General features: G+C 38.0%; 1 protein-coding gene and 1 non-coding gene across 4 annotated transcripts in view; one reads left to right on the forward strand and one right to left on the reverse strand.

Moving 5' to 3' along the window:
• The window catches only part of PDE7B (phosphodiesterase 7B), a 338,881-nt gene that overhangs the window by 29,821 nt on the left and 282,624 nt on the right, over positions 1–26,436 (reverse strand). For all 3 annotated transcript variants that reach the window (XM_007452971.1, XM_007452970.1, XM_007452972.1), the window contains 5 exons: positions 12,160–12,311; positions 10,081–10,144; positions 8,049–8,144; positions 5,890–5,990; positions 4,317–4,448 (listed from right to left, as the gene is read on the reverse strand). In XM_007452971.1, coding sequence (XP_007453033.1) covers positions 4,317–4,448; positions 5,890–5,990; positions 8,049–8,144; positions 10,081–10,144; positions 12,160–12,311 — 545 coding nt within the window. The remainder of the gene's footprint in view (positions 1–4,316; positions 4,449–5,889; positions 5,991–8,048; positions 8,145–10,080; positions 10,145–12,159; positions 12,312–26,436) is intronic.
• Positions 14,395–14,466, forward strand: TRNAE-UUC (transfer RNA glutamic acid (anticodon UUC)). Its single transcript has one exon. It is a non-coding gene; the product is annotated as a tRNA-Glu (tRNA).

The raw sequence follows: 26,436 nt of genomic DNA on the forward strand, positions 1-26,436 counted from the left end.
TTGGAGGATTGGAGGGTGGAGGGACAGAAAATAAATTCTCAGCTGTATCTCTCACATCCTGGTAGGTACACTCAGTCCACCACGGACACCTGGACTGCTTCCAGTCTGATGAGAGTGGTGCCAGGTGGAAATGCCTTTATGGTCTTCGTGTTGAACTTGGGTTGGCAGTTCAGCTAGTGAGTCTGGCCCAGACAGAGGACAATGGGAGAGAGCCCTTTAACTTGGCCTTCACTCCAGCTGCCCTGGCTCTCTCTTTATCTCAGGGCAGAAGCACAGGCTGGGTCTTATGCAATGATCTTCTTATTTATTAGAACTAAAAGAGCACAGCCAACAAAAGGACGGAGAGGAAGCCCTCTTCCATCTTATCTCATTTATAGTAAGTCTGGATTGTACAAAGTCACGCACAGGGTGTTCTCAAAGCCCCATCATTCCTGGCACATCTTCTTGGCTATTCTCGTTGACCAAATGTGTGTGCATGTGCATGTACAGTTTTTGTATATATATATATGTGTGTGTGTGTGTGTGTATATATATATATATATATATATATATACACACACACACACACACATACATTACACAATATATGTATATGTATTGTGTGATATATATGTATATATATGATGTGTACATATATTTTTTCACTCATTATCACAGTTCTTAATATTTTCTGGATCTATAACTCATTTTAAAATATAAGTCATGGATCCTCTCCCTAGAAAAATGTGTATAGGTACGTTGTCTGCAAATCTGCATATAGTTTCCTGAAAGCTTATTTATGTCTCAACCAACAGGCCCTTGGTAGGCTAAAAGGCTGTATTTCCAAAGATTTTAAAGTATCATGTGTTGTTAATGATCTTGCTGAGTTGATATTTTATGTAACACGATTTTTTTTTTTTCCTTGAAATTGAAAACCTAAGGAGTTATGCCCGTTCTTCGCTGACAATACGCGAAATGAAGATTTTCTGACCCAGATCACATTCTGTACAGCTAATCTACAGTGTCTACAAAAGGGAGAATATACACTTCATCATAACGTGCCCAAGTCATTGAACGGAGAGCAGGGGCCATTCATGACAGGACTATACTCAGCTCAAGGCCACAGAAACAGTCCATTTGCAGTTACTCTGGAGTTGTGGGTTTTCACCCCCAAAGTACACCAGTTTATGCTGCCTTTGGTGTCACACTCTCTGCCCTGCTACTCAAAATGTTACGCACACTTCAAGGCCCAGTTTATATTACTCTCCCTCCATGAGGTTTATTTTTGTTTTAATTGTTTTTATTTCCAGAAACCATCTGCAGAATCAATTTCTCTTTCGCCTCCGTCTTCCCATCACATTTTGTTTGTAGCTAACTACCGTAGAGCGCTTAGCAAAGGCTCTCCCACCTTAAGCTACTGATACATGTCTATAACGCTCCCGTCTCCCTCACTGCGCTAGGAGAACCTGGAGGAGCGCTCCTACTTTCCTGCACATCACAGGTGATCTTTAGACGCAGTATGTGTGGGGCTTAGGCACGTTTGGCTCTGGAGATAAAAGTTTTGAGTTCTAATCCCACCTCTGCCATTAATTAGCTGTTTATTTTCACAGCTAATTAAACCCACTTGGATTTCCTAATAACCATCTCCCTCTTTCTGGAAAATAGGTACGATGATAGTACCCACCTAACTGGGCTACTGTGAAGATTAAATAATATAATAGATAGATAAAATCACTTAGCCCAGTGTTTGAATCATAGTAAGTGTTGAATGAAGGTTAGTTATACAATTCATTGAACTGAATTTTAAAGGGAATTTTCTTTATCTTTTTGGAGCTCCTTCATATAGTTAATAAGAACGGTATATAGCCAAATGTAAAAGCCATCATATATGTATTTTGGACAAAATTAAAATCTCATGTTATTTTTAGGTCCTCTTAACAATTTTTACTTTAATATGTAAAGTCCCAAGTTGGCTGATAAAAGTTTCATCTTTTATAGTAGCCAGCTCTAGGATATTGGAAGTATCTTTATGACATTAAGTGATACTGGTTTGCCCTCAACACTGTTCCTAAAACTTAGAGACATGGATCTCTAGCCTCCAAGAGAGCCTAAGACCATTTGAGCAGGGGACTGATGAAGATGATAGTCTCTTGAATGTGTTTTTGGAGTCTTATATGCCAACTTCTGTCTAGTCATTATCAAGAGGATCCTTCTCTTTCCTATCAAGCATCAGGCCAGACAATTCAGATGGATAAATTCACTGCTAGAAGAAAAATAATAGCTCACTTTATTGTTGTAACATCTTTGGATACAAAGAACAGCATGGGTAAATTTTGTCTTCAGAGCCTTTAAAAAAAAGTTGTTTCTAGGTATGTATACAGAAATATACATGCATATCTTTGGCTAACTCCTCTAAACTTTTTCAAACTGGGATTAAGTTTTCTTGGATTTTGCACATTTTGAGCATCTGAGTTTGAACCAATGTCCAAGGGCCGGGATTATATTTTATTTATCTTTGTACTCCTAGATCCTAGTATATCATCTGATGCATGCAATAAATAGTTGCTAGTTCAAAATATACAAGACTGTATGTTGTGTTGAAAAGGCTGCAGAATTTGGTTGTATAGGAATGTTTATTTTTAACAAAGAGATTAAATATTATTAAAAATTATCTGCACTTCAAAAGTTTGAGTAAGGAATCCATTTATTTGAGAACGTTTTTAGTATATGAACAAGTAGATTGCAGTATCTTTCTTTTGAGAATCAATTTTTGTTAATTAGCAGTGAGTAGTTAATGAAATTCTACATTCTTGCTTTTTACATCTTTAACATCTGGCATATTTCTTTCTGACTTTCTGTCTAAATGTGCGTTCATTACGTGTTTTATATACACTACATGTCAAAGCACAGCTTTGAGATCCTTAGTTTCATGCACAAATCAGTCAGTAGCAGTACATACTCTCTTAAACTCCACTGATGTGATCTATTTGATGATAAGAAATTAGAATTCGGTAAGCATTTACATTATATGGAAGTAGATCAAGTAGCCAGTCTTGTTGCTTGATTTTCTTTATTTAATTAAAGACATTTGAAAAGTCAGAATTAAAATATGACAGGAATAGAAAATCTATTTGGGAGCTCTCAGTTCAGTCATTCATTTTTTTCCCCTGGTCAAATTTTTAATGTTTTCCCCAAGCAATAAATTCAGCTTCTGAGACTGTTTAGAAAGTTTAGTTTTCATTTTATTTGTTTAGTTTTCAGCTCATCATCAAAAGTTTTTCTAAATTATGTCACCCTGTCCCCTCTTTATGGTCATTTCTATCCCAGCTCCAGGTGCTGGCTGACAGACCAAGAGAGCCGAGTGCTGAATTATGTCCCAGGGGATCCATAAGCCTTGGAATGCCAATTCCTACCTGGACCAAAAGCTAATCAACTGGATGGAAAAAAGCTCTGTTTCATGTTTCAGTTGTACTTCATCCTCAAGCTGCACTGTTTTGTATAACGCAACTGTTTTACGGGGATCCTTTAGAAATTCTTCCCATACTGAATTTTTTCAAAAGATCTACTAAAATTGAGATCAGTGACTCCTTTGAATGCAATGATTTTGTTAATGACAACCAAAGGTCTCCCCCAAACCACGTTGAAAATTCTGGGAATAACTCATTTATGATATAGGGTTATAAGATCTGAAGTAATATCATAGATAAGAGTTCTTTGGGCGAATCTACTCGTGCTGTTGAACTATTTTATAACAACAAAGTACGCCTATTGTCTTCGATAACATACCTCTGACTCAGAGGGCATGAAAGTTCAGAAATGGCCCTGGAGAATATAGCCAATATTTTATAATAACTATAAATGAAGTATAATCTGTAAAATCTTTGAATCACTATATTGTATACCTGAAACTAGCGTAATATTGTAAAAACATGATTAAAAAAAGAAATGGCCCTAGAGACGTAAATCTGAATTAGGACTGCACCTGGGAGTATCATTTATAGAAGTTCTACAAGGACTGGCTTCAACTGGCTATTAATATATTAGATGGTTCCTATGGAGACAGATAGTCTCAGACCATGAGACGGTAGACTCAGGAATCCTGTTTGACTTAGAACAATTTCACACCTGCTTCAGAGCAAATTGAATTCCTTGGATATCCTTGTAAGCCAATTTAATCTTCCCTGGGGGACACTCTGAACCTATTTCAAACCCATGCTCTTTGGCTGTGGTCATCATTGAGGCTGACCCTGAATGAAGGCTATCTCCAAGGGTAAGATTCAGGCTACAGCACTGGGCCTCAAGCAGTTAACCATATTGTATCATGTTGGCTCCCTTACCTGATATAGGTTGGCAAGGTGGTGGTTTGTTTTGATCAAAAATGGCTGGTTTACCCCTGGATGGTCAACATCGTGGGCTGCGGCAGCCAGCAGTCCAAGCATGATGTCCAGAGGTGTGAGGGAGCTGGCGAGCTGTTAAAGAATTGAATGGGGAGATTGACTGGTGTGCTTCCAAAAATAGGTTAGCATTTGTTTTGGCTAAATCGCACTGAATGAATCATCATAGTATCATTCAGGCCTTTCATCCAGACCTTAACCTTCTGAAGCTGTCAATAAGGTAATAAAACCATGGAATCGCAGGAATAAAGAAAGGGCTGTGAGGAAAGTAATTAAGCAACTCAAATTGTGTAGCTCATCCAGGTGGCCTCCCCTTCCTGCTGCTACTCTCTTGTTTTGTTGTTGTAGTAGTATTACCTGTTGGCAACACTGCTCTATAGTGGGCGGGGAGAAGGCAGAGTCTAAAATCAGCCTTGCTCCTAGGAAAGCTGTAAGTGAAGGAAAAAGCTGAAGCCAAAGCGATGGAAAAAAATCCCTTGTGTATTTCAACCATCCAATATATCATTGCCACTTCTTTGAATATGAAATCCACAGTGGGCTGAATTGCAAAATTTGCATATTTCTTCAATGTGTAATAAATAAAGTGGGGGAATGTGTGAGAATCTGTCGTTTTCTTTTTGGCTAGCTAGGAAAACAAGCAGGAAAATGGGAATCTAGTGTTAGCTTTAAATACACAACTGTGCAATCTATACAATTTTCAAATTACTTAGGGATTAAATAACAAAACCTTTAATGTCTTTGGGATATTTTATAAGGATGAGGCATACCCAGTTTTGTCTTGGGAATGCCTATCTGGCATCTGTATATTTAGTGGTTGATGTTAAAACTGATTGAACTAAACAGAGTCTTGGACTCAGATATCATTTTCCTTGGATATCCAGGGTTGGATAACCCTAAAAAAACCTCATCCTGTATGTTTTAACAGCTAGGTTTTATATGGCTAAGAAATGCCTAGGTTTTAAGTAACGAGCATTACTATCATGTTTTAAATTTTGGATTAATATATTGCATCTAGGCATATTTTTAAAGAGGTTTTTGATGTTCACAATTTCTCTTGGGCCTGAATCAGGATGCCTAGTTGCCTCAGTAGGAAATGCAGCTAAGTCTTGAGGAGTTTTAATTCTATTTGTTGATCAAAAACCATGAGGTGGGAGACTTCCTAGAAAAGTTCAGTTCTGGTACTGTTTGAGGCAAAGGTTCAAGGCAAAAGCAGCTAACTTTTGTGATGGTTGAAGATATCTAGGACGCAGACTGTCATAGAGAGGGTTGTTTTCATCCTAATGCAGCCTTGAAAATATATAAATTATGAAACAGAACCTCTGAAAATTTACATCCTCTTTCATGACTATTATACAGTTTTCAGAGCTGATACTGAAACCTTAATATAAGCCATTTGTATTCATGCTATAAATTGGCCCATAACCCAGTCGCTCTGATATGTCAGGTGATTTGGGACCCGGCAGGTAGTTTACATGGCATTTCCAGATGGCCGAGGAGGCAGCGGGTCTTGCCTTACCTTTGGCTCCTTTAGGTAGCAGTGCATGGCCTGGGTGACGTCGGCCGCATGAACAGCATTGTGATAAGGGTTTTGGCTGTGGTAATCTTCTTGAACCATGACTAGGAGGTAAACAGATAACTCAATCGGCTAAAAACAAAACACAAAGGTCACACTAGCTCAGACTTATTGAGGGTCCCTTTTGCTTAAAAATAACAGTGTCTCCAAAATGTGCAGCCTGGGGATGCTTTAGAAATGAACACGATTTGCCAGCCTGGCAGTTCTACTGGGTTGATTTCAGTGGAGAGGAGTGGGAGGGAGGAGGGAAGAAAGGCTAAAAGGATTTGTGAGGCCCTTGGGATTCCTCACCACCTTCATAAATCACCCCTTTCTGGCATTCATGAAGGCTCTCATTCATTGGAAAAATAAATATGTAGGAAAAGGGCAACTTTATTTCACACTATAGTTTAATCATTTAAGTTTGCTGCCATTTAAGAATAATGTGCCATAAAAGAGGTTTCCTTTTAAAGAGACCTACTCTCATCCAAAGATTGCTTTATCACTTAAATAACAAATACTGACCAAAGCAAATCTGGGGATTCTTCAGGCAGAAATTCATAGATCCAACTGAGGAATCCTTGGATTTATTTCTATCTTATTCAGATTAAATGATCGTCTTTCTTGCCCTTCCAATCTAGGGACCGGAGTGTTCTTGGAACCAAATAGAGACACAAGGAAGGCAATTTGAATTTGCTATTTACAGAAGCTACTTGCCTGCTTCAGCTAATAACTAAGGCAATGTCTAGGATGCAATATATTCAGTGTGTATAGAATGTCCTGGCTTTCAAGTGTGGCTTTGTTCTCTCAGCCCAGCTATGACTTTGGCTCTGGATTCCAGTCAGAAATTCCTGTCATTGAATCTTTGCCTTTCTCCCATGTACTCTGGGTGCATACACGTGTCCAAAGTATCTGTGCTCTCCCTCTTTAGACAAATCAAAATTATTTGGCTCTATTCATGGCCATTACTTTGCTCAATCAATCTGAACACAATTAGCTTGAGGTTACCTGTGTTTCTGGAATGAGCCATGCTCTGGCTTGTTTCCAGTATTTCTGTTGTGCCACATGTACCTTTTAATCAGCAGGTTTATTTGACTATTATATGAACCCTGGCTCTATTACTTATCTGTATTGGGCAAGTTACTTAACCGAAAGTTTCCTCCCTTTCCTTCTCTATAAAATAGGGATAACAACAGCTCTGATCTCAAGGAGGTGCTGTAAGGATTAAGTGTGTTAACATATGCAAGTTCTTAGAAGACTTTCCAGCATATGTAAACACTATATAAGCCTGGTGGTTGCTGCTACTGTTGTTATCACCATCACCATTGTTTTACCCTTGATGCATCAAGTCAGCTTCCAAATTCAAAGCACTGCCATGTGCCAAGTCAAAGAAGCCAGGAACACACTAAGAGGCAGAGGAAAGTCATTTGGTGACTAAAAATGTGCCCTGGATAATTCACTGGAAGATAAATAAGAATATGCATGAAGTCAAATGAGATCTGGGGCTGCTTTTTGATGAGGAGAGATGGTGGAGTTGAGTGGGAAGACGGTAGGCTTTCAAATCAGACAGACCTGGGCTTGGACTGCAGCTCTGCCAATTATATATTGTTGACCTTCAGCAAGTTACAAAACCTCTTTGTACTTCTCCTTACTTATGGGCCAAATGGTGATAATGGCCAGCTTGCAGGGTTGTTGAAGCTGTTGGAAATAACGTACCCAAAGCCCCCTGCAGACAGTGGGTGCTACATACATGGTACTTCTTATCATTGAAAAAAAGCCTGTTGAATAATTTCAACAGCTCATATCCAGAGTGGCATTATTTGAGGAATATTTTCTGGGATTTTGTTCATACGTGAGCAGATCAGTAACTTCTGTGACAGTTATTTGCTCTTGATGGTTGTCTTTACATAGCCTTTATCTCTTTTAAACATAACTAATCAGGTAAGCATTTTTTCCAGTGATTTAAATAAGTAAACTTATTTTAAAATTAAGATGAGGTAATTTAAGACTAATATGAGGTCTTCATCTACCAGGCTATGGCTCTTGCCACTTTATGTGAAAGAATATTGTAGACTGCCATTTTTCAGGGGCAAGGGGGTAGAAATAAGGAAAAAAGGACTTACCTAAAAACCTGTGTAAGGTCACCATATCTAACTTGAAGTGGTGAATGAGCCCATGGGTGTTGAAGAGGTGGCACAGCAGTGTTACCAGGCTGTTTCCTATAGGGGAACAGCCACCTGTTTTAATCCATTTTCATCACCATTAAAATATCAAGACTAGCAATAGGATCCAAAGTTTCTGTAATGAAAGTTCTCTGATAGGATCATTTCTTTTCCCCTTTAGATTTAAAATTATTCAAGTATAAAGATATTATTACTATGATCTGGTCCCATATTTTCTCTTATTGTACAAGTAAAATTAACTCAGACCTCCCTATACCAAAGGCAATGAAAACATTAAGAGTTAGAAGGAGTCTGCTTACTGCAGTATCAGGGACACATACACGTGTGTGTGTGTATGTGTGTGTGTGTGTGTGTGTGTTTGTATGGTTAGTTTTTTAAAGACATAGTTTAATGGCCACTTGAAATGTGTCTTAAGTTGCTTCCAATTGACTCTTACATTTACAGGGGTATCTAAGCCACCACAGTGCCTATTCTTTTGGAAAATCACCCAAGATGAAATTTGACCGTGAGATATTTTATAACTCAAGCAGCAGAGGTGCAAAATTGAAGCTACAATAACGTGTAAGCGTTCAAGAAATATTGTTCATTAGAGATAAGGATTTTAAATATTAAAAGCATCATAAAGTTTATGAAAGACTTTGAAATGTACCAAGAAGATGATTGGCTGTCTTAATTGGAAAACTAGGTGTTGCCCAAGCACACTCTTCCAGGGTACCTGGTTCTATGTGTTTCTGTCATCAGCTTTCATCATCTTTGAGCTATTTCACAACAATCAAAGTTGTAGATAACTGATATTATTGCAGATGATTCTTGGCTGTATACATGCAAATGAAATTAGTGAGGTGGAAATACAATTGATTTCCCCCTCCCAGTTTCTCACCTATTTACAAATTCACTTTGGCATTTCTTACTGCTTTTATATGTATGGCTCTTTGAATATTCCTTTGAACTAGCTGTAACATTTTACCGGATCTCTAATTAATTGAGTTTAATAAAATCATTGATGTGATCACTTCATATCTTTATGGGAGTCGTGATTATACTCTCTTTTTAACAAATACCATTGAACAAATTCTTCTGTTCACGGTTACTTTCATATACTGGTCCCCATCTCTCAATTGATTTGAGCAAAGTGAAATGCAAGATTATGAGATACAGCCCTATATGGTCTAGTTAGCTTTCCACAGTGTAAAGCTCAGTTTCATGGTCTTAGGCCGTATCTCTCTCCACTGTGTGTTGTTTGTCAAGAAACAGAATGGTGAGAAAACCATCTGTAATGACTTAAAACACAAGCCTGTAGACGACAGGACATGTGACGGTCAGCATTAAACGTGACGTCTTTCATTGGCTCCCTATTATCAGCATTCGTTTAATGGGCAGATGAAAATATTATAGGATTTTGTTGTTTTCTTAAGGGAAGCCTCTATAGACACAAAAATTTAAAAAGTGGAAACAATAAGAAGGTCTACTTTTCCCTTCAGCTGCAGCCTAAGTGTTTATACTCTATCCTCAGGAGTTGTTTTCTTCTCATGATGCCAAACGTATCTGAACAATACCTGCAATGGGGCAGACTCGCTCACTTAATAAAAGTGCAAAACCATCGGCCCCGTAAGAGTCAGGACTGATCAGATGTGTTTTTATGTTTCTAGTTTTCATTGACTAACAACAAACTCCTTCCTTTTGCATGTGGCCAAAGTATTCTGCAAGGAAGGAATCTAATCTGTGGTTTCTAAATTGCTTTGGAAACAGCAAGACCAGAAGGAAACTGTCTTAAGATTTGGGGTCCAAATTCAACCCTTCATTTGAACTAATTTTCCCTTGCCCTGGTCCTTCTTGAGTGGCTTGCAGATTTATGAATGTGGGAAAAGAAAGAAAAAAGAATAACAGTGTTTAAAAATATATTTTGTTTTTCACAAAATTAATCCCACTTTAATGGTGTGTATTTTAGTGAGAATTCTTTTGGGCGACTTACCATTTGTCAAGCGATCAAACAAGAAAATGTCAAAATCCCACATTCCCACTCTGGAGAGCATATGCTGAAAAGACAAACAAAAGCCAGCACTCGCATGAATCATATCGGAGACTCAAATATTTACTTTGAGACATCGTGAATTAAACAATTAAACAGTTGAAAATAGCATACTACTATCTATGTACAGCTGGTGTGTAGTAAGACAAATCTTACTCTGCTGCCTAATAACAACAGTGTTAAAGGGACAGGCTCCGGAATCAGACTGCCTCATCCTATGTTGGCTGCATCGCTTACTGGCTGTGCTACCTTGGGCAAATTCCTTAGCTCTCTGTACCTCAGTTTCCTAAATTGAAAAATGTAGCTGATAATACTATTGCTTCAGAGGGTTGTTGTGAAGATTAAATAAGGTAAAACATGTAAAAGTGCTTAGAGCGGTGCGAGTACATAGTAAGCACACGATAGATACCTTTTAAAATTGTAGTTCCGTTAAGTCTCTACATCACAAACTACTATGCACTTAGGGGAGGAGGCTTACAGTGAACCTAAAAAAAAAGAAACCTAGATGACTGATGAGCACACTACTCTGCTCAATGTGGACCAAATGTGAGATTAACCCCCGTAACAGACAGGAAACTGAAGTGTGGGCAATTGAAAATATTGGGTACTTTAAAGACCTACTGTCCAATGTAGACTTACTGTGCTATTTTTCTTTTTAATAATACCCCCTGATTGGAGTTAGATGGTGTTAACTCTCAGACACAGAGTTGCAGTTGCTGACTCTATCCTCACTGTAGCTCCTGTGACTGCTTTCCCCTCCTCTCACAGGCCCTGCTTCCCATAAGGACCAGCTCACTCTCCTGTACCTGCCCTTGAATGGCCTCCCTGTGTCTTTCGATAAAATCCAACGGCCTCATCATGGCACACAAAGGCCTTCACAACAGCGTCAGAAAAATGGAGGGATAGTAGGTTTTTGGTGAAGTCTCGTTTGAGTGAGTTTTTATCCAAAAGTCACACCATCCTAAAGGCGGAGCCACAATTCGATCTCTGATATCCTGACCTCTGGTCTGTTGTTCTTTCTACAACTCACTGTTGTCTTTCTTGAGAGGTCCCCACAGAGAGTGCTCTGTCATGGATGCTCCAGCGCTGGGAGCTTAGCCTTGCTTTCTCCTCCTCTCACCAAATGAAACAACCAACCAACCAACCATTCACTCAATCTCAGACCTTGGCCTGTTAGAAGGAGTGATATTTGCTTTCTTTTTGTAGACCTAATGTGGGGAATTAGTTCTTCTAACATTACTTGCTGCTTATTTCTTAATAGCATATATACCATTAGAATGTATTTCTTAATTGCATATAGACAGCATAATATTCCTTATCATAGGAACTATAAGATATTACCTTTGACTTCTGTTTAAACTGAGGTGGTTTATTCCTGAAATTTAAATTCCTTTGGGAGTTTGGGCTAGAGATAAGCTTTGAACTTTTTTTTAGATTGTCACACATTAGATTTCTACCCTCTGTTGGATCAATGCATTGCAAAAATAGTTGTCAAATTAGTAAAACTTTTTGAATAAATTAAAAATTATAAAAAAGACAGTGCACTGTATTGATAGCCTAAAGTGGAATTAAGAGTTGGTAATTACTGGGTTAATTTCAGGGTAGCTATTACGGTGAGATAATTCAACGGGTTAAAAAATTTATTCCTTCACTGGTAATCGGCCAGTCCAAAACTTCATTTTATTTAGTGTTGTGCAAATGTGTTTTGCACATTTATAAAAATGAAAATAGCTAGCATGTGCTGGGCATGAGTATATTAAGCATGCAAACATGCTTTACCTTGTTTAATCCTTGTACCATCCCTGTGAGGTGAGCGTTTCTATTACTTCACTTTATATTTAAGGAAAAAGTCCAGATGTGTTGAATAACTGTCCAGAGGCACGGAGCTCTTCAGTGACAGAAGTAAAGACTCAAACCCAGGTGCTATTGGGGGGTGGAGGGTGGGAGGGATGGGGAGTAGAGGGGGGCACATGCTCTCAGCCACTGGCCTGGTATGAGGCGGCAGAGGGGTAACTAGCTCACCCTTGCTTGTCCAAGGTAGTCTTCATCCAGCAGGTGGAGCGGGGCTTGCGGTATAATTCCACGAAGCAGCCTTGATGCATGGAAGTATCTTTGAAAGCTTAACAGTCTTTTCACCTTTTTCTTGGTGCCAATTTCCCCTGAGTGTGTTGTATCTGTGGGAAGTAATCAAATTCAGAAGTTATATATTTAAAAAGCCCCATTTTTCTCCACTATGTAAAAATACAATGTACTATATAAAGGAGAGAAATCTAAGAGATGCTCTCACAGTGCTTTCTTAATACAGACCATTTAACTCTGCAAATTTTTCTAGAAAAAATGATATTTCTTATGTGTTACATTCATTAAAATGAGATATTTCTGACTAATTTTGGAAGAGATGAAATACATGAATTAAAAACTTCATTTTCTTATTAATGATGCTGGTAAACTTAGTGAGTGAATTCACATACTTCTGCATGCATTTAAGGAACAGTTATGCTTTTTTTTCTGCTATACTGGAGCTGAGGTTCCAAAATTTAGAACAGGTTCTCATCCTATCCTCTCTCTAGTCTGATGAAATCCTTCACCTGAATTAGAAGAGCTGAGAATACACTAGCTTAGACATGAGGAGATGTTTCCTAATGTCCCAGGAACGTCAGCGGTAAAGGAATTAAAAATCTCAGCGCAAGAGTGACCTAGATTGCCATGACATGAAGCAGAGTGGGTGTTTATTTCTTGATGGAGTGTATTCTCTTTTACTGGTGGCCATAAAAATCTGATCCTGTCAGTACAGATATTTTAATACTCCTGTCACATGTGCCTTTTAAAACTTGACTGTTGATTGTCCAGAAATACCCCAAGCACATTATTTGAATGTCTGTCAAGGTATGTCTTATCTCAGCTGAAATTCTATGAATCACTCAGCCACAAAAGTGACGTCTGCTGCCAGTTTTAGATCTGGAGTCAACTGAACAGTCCTAGTAGGAAAACGTACAGTTCACATACAAAGAAATTTTGGTTTCTCTCGTGCCTCATCCCATGTCCCCTTTTCCTTTATAGAACTCAAAATCACAGTGGATATTAGAAGCCCAGGAATCAATGGGCAAGGGTCTCCTTAGCAATGTGGCACTCCCCAAGGGCAGGGAATGACCAAACTCAGTTTGTGACTTGGATTAATTATGCATGCAAGGACTTAATTCAGGGCAGACAACACCTACTACTTTCTGAAAATGCCACCTGATTAAAATTCTTTTTATTTTAAAATGGTTCTAGATTTCATGTGCGGGGAGATGTAAATAAAAACATAAGGAGGTTGGGCTTCCCTGGTGGCGCAGTGGTTGAGATTCTGCCTGCCAATGCAGGGGACACGGGTTCGAGCCCTGGTCTGGGAAGATCCCACATGCCGCGGAGCAACTAGGCCCGTGAGCCACAACTACTGAGCCGGCGCGTCTGGAGCCTGTGCTCCGCAACAAGAGAGGCCGCGATAGCGAGAGGCCCGCGCACCGCGATGAAGAGTGGCCCCCACTTGCCACAACTAGAGAAAGCCCTCGCACAGAAATGAAGACCCAACACAGCAAAAATAAATAAATTAATTAATAAACTCCTACCCCAACATCTATTACCACCCTCTAGTTCCACAACACTTCTTCACCTCAAAAGGAAGCCCTGTACCCATTAAGCAGTCACTCCACATTTGCCCCTTCCCCCAACTTAGAAAAAAAACAAACAAACAAACAAAAAAAAAACATAAGGAGGTAAGAGGCGTAAACTAAAGTTGGGTGCTTAGGCTCATATCAATATTAAAAATGGCATATATAGACTCAATTCTACTGATGGATTTTCACTCATTTCTATTTGTTTATCAAGTTAAGGTACAGGATAAAGTGGTTCATTCATTAAAAAAATGTTTTGAGGGGGGACGTCCCTGGTGGTGCGGTGGTTAAGAATCTGCCTGCCAATGCAGGGGACACGGGTTGGATCTCTGGTCCAGGAAGATCCCACAGGCCGCAGAGCAACTAAACCCGTGCGCCACAACTACTGAGCCTGTGTTCTAGAGCCCCTGAGCCACAACTACTGAAGCCCGCGTGCCTAGAGCCCGTGTTCCGCAACAAGAGAAGCCACCGCAATGAGAAGCCCGTGCGTGACAACGAAGAGTAGCCCCCGCTCGCTGCAACTAGAGAAAGCCCGTGCACAGCAAGGAAGACCCAACGTAGCCAAAAAAAAAAAAAAAAAAAAAAAAAAAGGTTTCGAGGGAATTCCCTGATGGTCCAGTGGTTAGGACTCGGCACTTTCACTGCTAGGGCCCGGGTTCAAACCCTGGTCGGGGAACTAAGATCCTGCAAGCCGCTTGGCCAAAAAAAAAAAAAAAAAAAAAAGTTTTGAGTGCTACTAAGGAACAAGCACTGTTCTAGATGCTTGGTGAGATCCCTCAGTTCTAGATCCTCCAGTGAGCAAAACAAAGATCCCTGTCCTCAAGAAGCTTGCATTCTAACATATAGACAATAAACAATAAACAACAAAAAAGAAGTAATGTATAAAAATGTATTAGAAGCTGGTATGTGCAAAGGGTGAAGGAAGAAATGCAGGGAATGAGGGATCCAGGGTTCTGTGTTAGGGTAGTCAGGGTTGGCCTCATTAGAGGCTACGATTTGATCAAAATTGAAGGAGATGAAGGAGGTGGCCAAGCAGATATCTGGGGAAATGCCTTCCTTACAGAGGGACCAGCTCGAATAACCCTAGAGTGGGAACGTGCTTGGTTTGCTGGCATGTGGGGTGAGCAGCAGTTCAGTGTGGATGGGGAGGAAAGGAAAAGGAAGGAGTAAGAGATGTGGTCATAGAGCAAAGTGTGTGTGTGTGTGTGTGTGTGTGTGTGTGTGTGTGTGTGTGTGTGTGTGTGTGTGAATTATGCCCTGAAAGCTATTGTGATGGCTTGGGCTCTACTGTCAGTGAAATGTGAAACCACCACAAAGTTTTGAGAGGAAGAGTAATATGGAAACACTTAACATTTAAAAAGGGTCACTGTGGTTTCTGTGTTGAGAAGAGATTGTAGCAGCAAGCTTTGATGCAGTGAGATCTGTTATGAAGCTATTGGAATAATCCAGGCAAGAAACGATGGCTGGTTAGATTATGGGGGGAACAGTGGAGAGTAGAAGTGGAGGGATTCTGAATATACTTTGAGTGCCTTCAAGTTTTTGGCCTAAATAACTGGGGGAATGGAGCTGCCATCACCTGAGATGGGGAAGGCTACCAGGGGAGCAGGTGTGAGGTGGATTTCAGTTTTGTACATGTTGCATTTGGATGTCAATTGGAGATTCAGGTGAAGATGTCAAGTAGAAATAAGTGGATATAAAAATCCAGGGCTTGGGGGAGAAGACTGGGTTTGAGATACAAATTTGGGGAGTTGTCAGATGAGATTAACCTCGGGAGTGAGTATAACTACAGAGGAGAAAAGCATCAGAATCTGAGTTCTGGAGTACTTCAACTTAAAAGGGTGTGGAGAACAGTAGAGAGAACCAAAGGAGATTGAGAAGTTATCCTGCGGGGATGGACGAGAACCAAGAGTATCATTCCCTGGAGGCCTAGTGAAGACAATATTGCGAGGAGGCAATATTTGATCCTCAGTTTCAAATGCTGCTAATAGGTCAAGTATAATGAAGACTGAGAATTGACCATGGGTGTATACATCTGTCAAAATTCATTGAACTATGCCCTTAAAAGAGCACGTTTTATTGTATGTTTAGAAGCAACCAACACCCAGTAGCTACAGGTACAAATTTTGTTATTTAAATACAAGTTATCACTAAAATGAACCAGATAACCTTGGTGAAATGGCTAAGTCTAGGACTGGGGCGGGCAGAATCAAGATGAACTGTAACTTCTTGTAATGCCAGAAAATAAGGGAGAGCTCAAAAAATGATGGGCTCATAGAAAAATGACAGAGGAGACAATGTGAAGGGGGTCCCTCTGAACAAATATGGGAAAATCTGAAACTCAGCATGGATAATAGAAGAGTGGATTATAAACCATCGACTGAAAGAAGACTCCAGCAGTCCATTCTGTTAGTAAGCAAGCGAGTAAATAAATAAGGGAAAGCTCTTCCTTGCAGTGAGTGCTGACCAGTAAGGTAGAAGAAATAATAAGAGTTAGTTACCATTTTGCAACCTTTATAGTAATAACTGATTTAGGCCAAGGTCATTAATGGACAATAAAATTGTTAAGTGAAAGCTTAAAAAGCAACAGGATAATTACATAGCATCAAAGTATCTCTTCACAGATAACTTATTAATCGGAAAAGAAAAAATGGACAGCTTTTTAGTGGACAAATATAGAGGGGGCACCATCTTCACTATTCAAAGTTAACATCACCGGTCATAGGAAAAGCTGGCATCTTACTCTTCCTGATGTAATTCACTGAGGACACAACATCACCTATTCAATGTTCCTGCCCCAAATGACATCCCATCCCCCAAAAGAGGAAACATTAGAAAAACCCAAGCTGAAGCATACTCTATAAGTAAACAATCGGTCTGTACTCTTAAAAAAAAGTCAATGTCATAAAAGGCAAAGAGAATCTCAGGTATTGTTTCATAATAATGGATACCAGATATAGTGTGCTAAATGCAATGCACGGCTCCAAACTGGATCCAGGATCAGAAAAAAATTTCCATAAATGACATTATTAGGACAATTTGTAAAATTTGGATATGGACTTGTGTATGAGATAATAATATCCTATCTATAAATGTCTTGAATTTGATAGCTGAACTGTGGTTACACGAAAGAATCCCTTGTTCTTAGAAAATACATGCTGAAATATTTAGGGATAAAGGGGCATGATGAGTACAACAAACTCTCAAGTGGTTACGAAGAAAGTAGCAGCAAGGCAAATTGGGCAAAATACAATAATTGGTGCATCTGGGTAAAGGGTATATGAATGTTCTTTGCTCCGTTCTTGCAAATTTTCTATAAATCTGAAGTTATTTTGTAATAAAGAGTCTAAGAAGAGACGGAATGGGAAGGGAGAAATCTGAGGCAATGACATGGAGTATATTCAGCTCTCAAGGAGTTTTGCTACGTAGGGGAGCAAAGAAACTTGGCGATATTTCTATATAGAACTATATAGAATGAAATCAAGTGTGTCAGTAAAGAAATGAAATGAATTATTCCTGTGTTATGTAAACCTAAAAGGAAATATCCATACAATGATCTATTCCTTTTTTTTTACAGTCTATGAAAATCGCCCAATTTTAAAATACTAAAAGAGAATCTCCTATGTGGCTGAGAGCAAGCTGTGTTTACATAATAGAATGTAAAGCAAGCAACTTAAGACTGGATTATGGAAATATGCCACGAACATAGCAAATTGAAATTATGGATTATTTCTTTGTCAACTTCCATTCAGCTTTGCAGGTGGTATAACATTTTAAGCAGAGTCACAGTTAAGATAATGACACTTGTCATATACAGTAAGTATAGGTGATAGGAAATAATGGTTTCTAGCCACTAAAATTATCATTTTGACTCAAATATTGCGAATCTAATGATGCTGTGAGCTGGAGATATCAAGTTGAGAGCGATTTTTTTTCCTTAATCAAAGAGGAAAACAGCAAGATTCTCTCCTTCCCTACTTATTATTTTCACCTTGTCAAATAGATGATAGTCTACCAACATGATAATGTGTATCTCTTTCAATTTTTATTTCAATTTTTGATATTTTTGTCCTAATTTTTATTTTAAAAATATTATGTTAAAAAATGAAATATTTTAATTACTGAATTATTTGGTACCTTCTAAAATTCTGAGCCTGAGATAAGTGCCTCACTTGTCCCAACCTAGTTTTGGCCCTGTCTTGCATCTTTGCAGCAGAAGCTCAGATAATGTAAAACATATTTAATATTGAAATAAATCTATGTATAGATAGATTTATTTATAAAAACTTCTCATACATAATTTTTTATGGTAGTGTGTAGGTTAAAAAAATGTAGCATATAATGTCATTCACCGTGAGAGTTTCAAAGTTTTGGAACCAATTAGCTGTAATGATGTGTATTGTTATTTGTGCAATTTCAAACTTATTGTCTGAGATGAGCAGGTAGATATCTGCCAAGTTACAGTATTCATTGGTGGCCAATATTTTCTAAAATACCAAGGCAAGTCATGACTATGCCATTTAGTACTGCTATCTGGGCTATTCCTTAATACACAAGAAAATAATTCAGAAGTGATGCTGGGTGACCATTTATGAAAACAAAAGGGTTTAATTTTCTTATGTGAGGACGTTCATAAAGCTAAATGAAAAATAAAATCCTCAAGGTAGCTCTCTAAAGAAGAGCATTCCATAATGAAAGAAAAATAAATTTATTTTAAAACAATACTGGTAACTAATTTATCAACTGTCATTTAGGGAGCACTTTGTGCTGTGAGGTAACGGAAAAGTAGGATATAAACTGAAGGTATAGTTGGGAGAAAAAATCCATATAAAGAACAAACTGTGAATAAATCACCCTGCTGTATAATAATCCTAAGTATTACTTTTCGAAGTGCCGAAATGTTTTATACAATTATTGAATAAGACCTGACACATTTGTTTCCAAAAGGACTTTCAGTGAATAGCTAGCATATTTTTGCTTTTATTATTAAGGGTAAGTGATAGGCATTTCTGGACAGAAATTTAAATGATTAGCTAAGCTAAATTGTGCAGATAGCTCAGTTAAAATCAGCTTGCAAAAATTTAAAGAATCTTAACAATGTGCGTAATAATAAAATACTGGGTTTATTTAATACTTTTATATAATTAAAAACTTATTGTTTAAAGGCATTCACAGCTATCTTAATGGTGTTTTTTGTTTGGATTTTGTTGTTTTATAGGCTATGTGGCTCCATAGTCTCATTTGGAACAGTTATAAAATGGTGCTCCAGAATGTTTCATTGCCTAATCTATGTGCACATTGACCCTGACTGTGAAATTCATTTTCTGTTTACTTGTTCTTTTACAAATTTCACAAATTGTGCATATTAACACATTTCTGCACTATTTCGAAACTAATTTTAGGGTTATGAAGTTTTATATTGGCACTGCTGATATGGTAAGTTTTAAATTTCACAAGTTGGGGTCGGCTTAAATGCAAAAAATGTTAATGAAAATTATTTTCATTTTGAGTGTCTTCTCTATGGCCTATTCTCTTTACGGGGGGCTGACACATTTTGGTACTCGGAGAAATCTTAAACCTAGAATAAGAATCTGGGATAGAAAAAGTTATAAGCACACTTATATGATGAGGCTGTTTCTGTCGACTGTATACATAGTTCTCCAGCAATGTCTATATCTGCTGTTCACAGAATTTGAATAGTTAGTAATTGGTACAGAAGTACCTCAGGTGATAGAACAGAAAAACGCTTTTATGTTTAAATGAGCAGAATTTGCTTCAAGCAAACATGGAGACCCAACTCCACAAACCTAATAGCAATACTTGCAGAGCATTAATTCTACTGAATACTTAAAATAATATTAATAAATGCCCTAACCTGATAATTATTGTACTAATAATTATAATACTTATATATTATGTAAGTAGTATATAATTTTATTATATCATAATAATTATAATGAAATTCCTTGCTGGGTTAGTGGCTATTCATATGCTTTCTATATTATAGGATTTTAAATGTGTCTTGTACTATAGAGATATTGGTATAAATAACTTATTACTCCTCTAGGTCAGAAACCATCTTCTCAAACTTTGTAACCCTTTGTATCTAGTGCATAATCTTGCTCATAATGGAAGCTCCATACAAAATTTGTTGCTTTAATCTGAATCAGTTCTCTCAGTTTATAGAAACATCATTATTGAATGCCATTTTAAAATAATAAGCCAATTCGTAAAGTGTGATTCTAAAACTTACACTTGTACGTTAGCTTTTTTTCGGATAAATTTATTTATTTATTTATTTATTTTTGGCTGCATTGGGTCTTCATTGTTGAGTCTTAGCTGCTGTGTGCGGATTTTCTCTAGTTGCCGCGAGCGGGGGCAGTGCGCGGGCTTCTAATTGCCGTGGCTTCTCTTGTTGCCGAGCTTGGGCTCTGGGTGCGCGGGCTTCAGTAGTTGTGGCTCAAGGGCTCTAGAGCGCAGGCTCAATAGTTGTGGAGCACGGGTTTAGTTGCTCCGCGTCATGTGGGATCTTCCCTGACCAGGGCTCAAACCCGTGTACCCCGCATTGGCAGGCAGATTCTCAACCACTGTGCCACCAGGGAAGTCCCTGTATCTTAGCTTTTAAAATCATTTTCTCAACCCCCAAAACAGAGTTCCAGGAACCATGTCCTCCTGCTACTGCCATTTCCTGTGAGTGACCTCCACTATAACATTGTGCCCCGTGTGACTGCAAATTTACTCTTATTTACACAGCTTACTTTCTCATTAGGCTGTAAGCTCTCAGACGCCAGATTCCTGCTAGTTTTCTTTGAATTTCCACAATATACTGCAAGATATAGGTGTTAAATATATGATGATGGAATTAAATAACTTTCCTGTGTCTGTGCTCCAGTTTTAAGTTCAAGAATGATGAGTCTTGGAGAAATCAGGTTGAGATTCTAGTTTTAAATAGGTAGTTTTAAAAAAAAGATGAAAACAGTTAGTTGTTAGTGTGATTTTAGGGGCCCTGAAGCACGAATAGCAGATTTGCAGTATAGCTCTTCCTCTTTTATTGCCAATTCTACTAGTTTAGGATTCAGGATTCCTGCAAAGTTGGAAGGTTAGTGGAGTTATCCAGGATGGCAATTTTCTTGAAAACATTCATGAGGGTTTTAAGATTGAAACAACCATATGCTAAGATGCAGTTTCCCTGTAGATATAATTTTTAAGTAGACTAATTTAAAAAAATGAAAAAAAACCTAGTAAAGAGGTTATGTGTAGAAAACAGTATCAGTGGATTTCAAAAATGTATAATGTGGACTTCTAGTTTTTTTGACGAGGTGCTGAATGAGACCAGTGCTCATTTCAACATGTATTAAAGACTTCAGTTTCATGTGCTTCAGTCAAATCCCAGCTTTCACAGATTAGTATCTCTAGACATTAAAGTCTCCATTTCTTCCTAAAAGAACCAGATGCTTTAAAATATAGAAATGATATTATGATTTTGATACATGATATATATAGAAAGCCCTAAAGACTACATCAGAAAACTCTTAGAATAATTGAATTCAGTAAAGTTGCCAGATAAAAAATCAATACACAGAGATCTGTTGCCATTCTGTATGCTAATAACAAACTATCAGAATGAGAAATTAAGAAAACAATCCCATATACAATTGCATTAAAAAGAATAAAATGCCAAGCAATAGATTTAACGAGGGAGGTGAAAAATCTATATACTGAAAATTGCAAGACATCAATAAAAAAATTTGAAGACAAATAAATGGAAGGATATTCTGTGCTCATCAACTGGAAGAATTAATAGTGTCACAATTTACATACTACCTAAAGCATCCTACAGATTCAATGCAATTCCTATCAAAATTCTAATGACCTCCTTCACAGAAGTAGAACAAACAATTTGAAAACCACAAAAGATCCTGGATAGCAAAAACAACCTTGAGAAAGAACAAAGCTGGAGGCATCACACTGATTTGCTGATTTCAAACTATTTTACAAAGCTATAGTAATAACACAGTATGGTATTGGCATAAAAACAGACAAATAGATCAATGGAACATAATAGAGAACCTAGAAATAAACCCTTAGCATATATGGTCAATTAATTTATGACAAAGGGGCCAAAGTTATACAATGGGGAAAAGATGCTCTTCAATAAATGGTGTTGCCATTTGTGACAATATGGATGGACCTCGGGGGCATTATGCTAAGTGGAACAAATCAGTCAGAGAAAGACAAAGCCGTATAATCTCCCTTATATGTGGAATCCAAAAAAAAAAAATCAAGCTCATAAATATAAGAAACAGATTGGTGGTTGCCAGAGGTGGTGGGTGGGGGTGAGAGAAATGGGTGAAGGGGGTATTATTAAATGTTAAAAAGAAAAGAAAAGAAAATACTATGTCTATCCCGATATATGTGTTAGCATACCGTATTTGTTTTTCTCTTTCTGACTTACTTCACTCTGTGTGACAGACTCTAGGTCCATCCACTTCAAAATAACTCAGTTTCGTTTCTTTTCATGGCTGAGTAATATTCCATTGTATATATGTGCCACATCTTCTTTATCCATTCATCTGTCGATGGACACTTAGGTTGCTTCCATGTCCTGGCTATTGTAAATAGAGCTGCAATGAACATTGTGGTACATGGCTCTTTTTGAATTTTGGTTTTCTCAGGGTATATGCCCAGTAGTGGGATTGCTGGGTCATATGGTAGTTCTAATTTTAGTTTTTTAAGGAACCTCCATACTGTTCTCCATAGTGGCTGTATCAATTTACATTCCCACCAACAGTGCAAGAGGGTTCCCTTTTCTCCACACCCTCTCCAGCATTTATTGTTTGTAAATTTTTTGATGACGGCCATTCTGACCAGTGTGAGATGATATCTCATTGTAGTTTTGATTTGCATTTCTCTAATGATTAATGATGTTGAGCATCCTTTCATGTGTTTGCTGGCAATCTGTATATCTTCTTTGGAGAAATGTCTATTTAGGTCTTCTGCCCATTTTTGGATTGGGTTGTTTGTTTTTTTGATATTGAGCTGCATGAGCTGCTTGTAAATTTTGGAGATTGTCAGTTGCTGCATTTGCAAATATTTTCTCCCATTCTGAGGGCTGTCTTTTCCTCTTTATGGTTTCCTTTGCTGTGCAAAAGCTTTTAAGTTTCATTAGGTCCCATCTGTTTATTTTTGTTTTCATTTCCATTTCTCTAGGAGGTGGGTCAAAAAGGATCTTGCTGTGGTTTATGTCACAGAGTGTTCTGCCTATGTTTTCCTCTAAGAGTTTGATAGTGTCTGGCCTTCCATTTAGGTCTTTAATCCATTTTGAGTTTATTTATGTGTATGGTGTTAGGGGGTGTTCTAATTTCATACTTTTACATGTAGCTGTCTAGTTTTCCCAGCACCACTTATTGAAGAGGCTGTCTTTCCTCCACTGTATATTCTTGCCTCCTTTATCAAAGATAAGGTGACCATATGTGCGTGGGTTTATCTCTGGGCTCTATTCTGTTCCACTGACCTATATTTCCCATGTTTATTTTTTAAAATTGCCATTTCTCAAACCAAGCTATGGTGACAGATTGAGAACAGTGGTTATTTTTGGAAGGTAAATACCTGAAAGGAGACACTAGGGGAGTCTTGGGTGCTGTAGCTTATCTGTGTATTCGTTGCACTGGTGTGATCAGCTTGTGGAAATTTATCAGGCTGCAGTCTCATGGTATGTGCACTTTTCTGTGTGTGTATTATATTTTCACTTAAAAAACTTTTTTAATGAACAAAAATGAAGGGTCAACTGCAGATGTCCAGCCAGGACCAAATCACCCAGCTGGCCCTCAGACTCATAAGCAATAATAAATTGTTGTTTTAAGATTTAAAAAAATTGCCATTTCTCTTTTATGTTCTTGACAGTGAAGAGAAAACCAATATGGCTGATATGAGTAATAGAATAAAATCTTTCCCCAGTTCACTGTACCCACACCTGCTGCTTCATTTCTAGAAAACGTGCTCAGAAAGTACTCAAGAGGGTCAAAATTCTTGTCCTCCTCAACCATCCAATGCACTGGGTTTTGGCAAAATGTGCTGGTTTTAGTCTATTGTTTTGCTTACCAAAAATTCCATTCCAACCCATGGATTACGAATCTCTAACTTCTGGGGTTCAGGGATAGTTGGAAAACTATTATTTCCTTTTTGTAAGGAGGGAAAAAGTCTTTAAAAATAAGCTCTTAAGATTTCTCTGGGCAATAGAGAGGTTTTTCAAAATCCCAGTTTGAATGAAATTTAAATGAATTAGTAAGCAGATCAAATTTCCTCAGTTTTAAAGGAGAAATATGTGCCAGGCACAATGTGGTTTTATTGAACCCTCTGCTTCTCAGAGTTTGAAATGTTTAGCAAATCCCAAATTTTGAGGGCAATGGTTTGTGGTGAGCAAATTGAGGTGACCAAACTTTCAGCTGATTCTGTCTCCAGAGGTTAAAAACTGCTGCATTAACTCCCTAGTTCTCAGCATATATTTAAAATAAGTGTGGTCTTTTATCTGGTGATATGTGTTTGGATTGTTATATTTCACTACAGAAATTCCAGATGTGTGTTGTAATGTATGTCTGCTCCTCGCCTTTCACTCTGTCTGCCGGTTCCACACTCCCCGCCCCAGGAGAGTAGACTAACCCTCTGATTGTCTCCAGTTGTCCCCTCCAATCTCTCTCACCTACCACTGACAGATTTATTCCCCAAGCTCAACTCCTACCATGTCAGCACCCCCCACCCCACTCCAAATTCTTCACTGGCTCCCCAATGTCTACTAGTTATATTTATAATATTTATTCTGGTATTCATGGTCCTCCACAATGTGATGCCAACTTAGTTTTCCATTTTTGTCTCCCACCAGTCCCCTTGCAGATAGGTCTCTATTTTTGCTGTTTTTTCCCCTGCCAGGTCCCTCAAGCTTCTGTATGATTCCCACACTCCTTCTCAGTTGAATACTATCTCCATCTATTGAAAGGCCATCAGCCTTTCAATAGCCCACCTCAAGTAATTACTTCTCACTTCCCAGTCAGATGCATTCAGATCCTCTGTGAGTCCCCCTAATGCTTTACAGTTGGTATTGGAGTAACCTGCGTTCTTAGGTCTCCTGCTATGTAGCAGTTGCTGCACATACTACTGTAAGCCCTGTCAGGCTAGGATCATGTCTTGTACAGTATGGTGGCTGGCTTAAAAGGTGTTCATTGAATGAGGGAATGAAGGAATAGATGATTGTTTATTATTATTTTTTAACCATTTAAAAAAATGGAAGTATAGTTGATTTACAATGTTGTGTTAGTTTCAGGTGTACAGCAAAGTGATTCAGTTATACACATATATACATCTATTCTTTTTACAGAATCTTTTCCATTATAGATTATTATAAGATATTGAATATAGCTCCCTGTGCTATACAGTAGGTACTTGTTGTTTATCTATTTTATATACAGTAGTGTGTATATGTTAATCCCAAACTCCTAATTTATCTCTCCCTGTCCCCTTCCACCCCATCCCCATTGGTAACCATAAATTTTCTTTCTATATCTGAGTCTATTTCTGTTTTGTAAACAAGTTCATTTGTATCATTTTTTAAGATTCCACATATTAGTGATATCATATGGTATTTGTCTTTCTCTTTCTGACTTACTTCACTTAACATGACAAACTCTAGGTCTATCCATGTTGCTGCAAATGACATTGTTTCATCCTTTTTTATGGCTGAGTAATATTCCATTGCGCATATATATGTATATGTGTATATATATATCTCTCACATATTCTTTATGGAATAAGGTGATTATTGGTTGAGATATAAACTTTTTATTTTTCCTTTCTCCTGTGGCACATTATCTTTCTCATGATAGATACCACCACAGAGTTGTTGAATTGAATGAATTGTCCAGAGCAGGGAAGATTCATTCATCTTACACAACAAATAACAGGGTAATCTCCCGTGCAGAAGAACTTGAACTTCTATTTCTTTTCTGAATTTGTTGGGTTTTCTGAAATGATTTTAAGTATATCTTTAGAATAGTGGTAGATTAGAACTAATTGTATCCATCAGTAGAGGCCTGGATAGGAACATGGATCTCCAAAAGCTTTCAGAAAAGGATCATTTATATTTTATTCTTTGGAGAGGAGGTTCATCGTAAGTGAATTCCTTTCCCTTTATGGGTTACGATAGCTGCTTGAATTATAGTTCACTTGAGTGAATCCTCTGATTTAATGGATTGAATCAAGTGGGTATTATATGAAGGTGGAATATAACTCTTTAAATGCAAATATCAACTCTAGTTTAGTAGAGCTTGAGATTTTTACTTGTACATTGAGATTTGTCTCTTATGGTACATGGCTGTCTATGGGTTACCATGGCAACTTAGTTGTAATCATATCTGCAGCTCTTGGTGTAGGACACTGTTAAGAAAATGCTCCCACTAAGACTCACACCATTAACAGGCCATGGAAAGCTATAGATTTTCATATTGAGTTAGATCAGAGAGAAGAAGGAATTGTTTTAGATGGTTATTACAGTGTCCACTTGCATGGGTACCTGAACTGTCCCCAAAGGTATAACTGATATACTTAATCTAGAACAAGCACCCCTGGCCTCCTATTCCATTTATTCTATCCATAGCAA

Source organism: Lipotes vexillifer, unplaced genomic scaffold, assembly GCF_000442215.2.
Source record: "Lipotes vexillifer unplaced genomic scaffold, Lipotes_vexillifer_v1.1 scaffold155, whole genome shotgun sequence".
Taxonomy (NCBI): domain Eukaryota; kingdom Metazoa; phylum Chordata; class Mammalia; order Artiodactyla; family Lipotidae; genus Lipotes; species Lipotes vexillifer.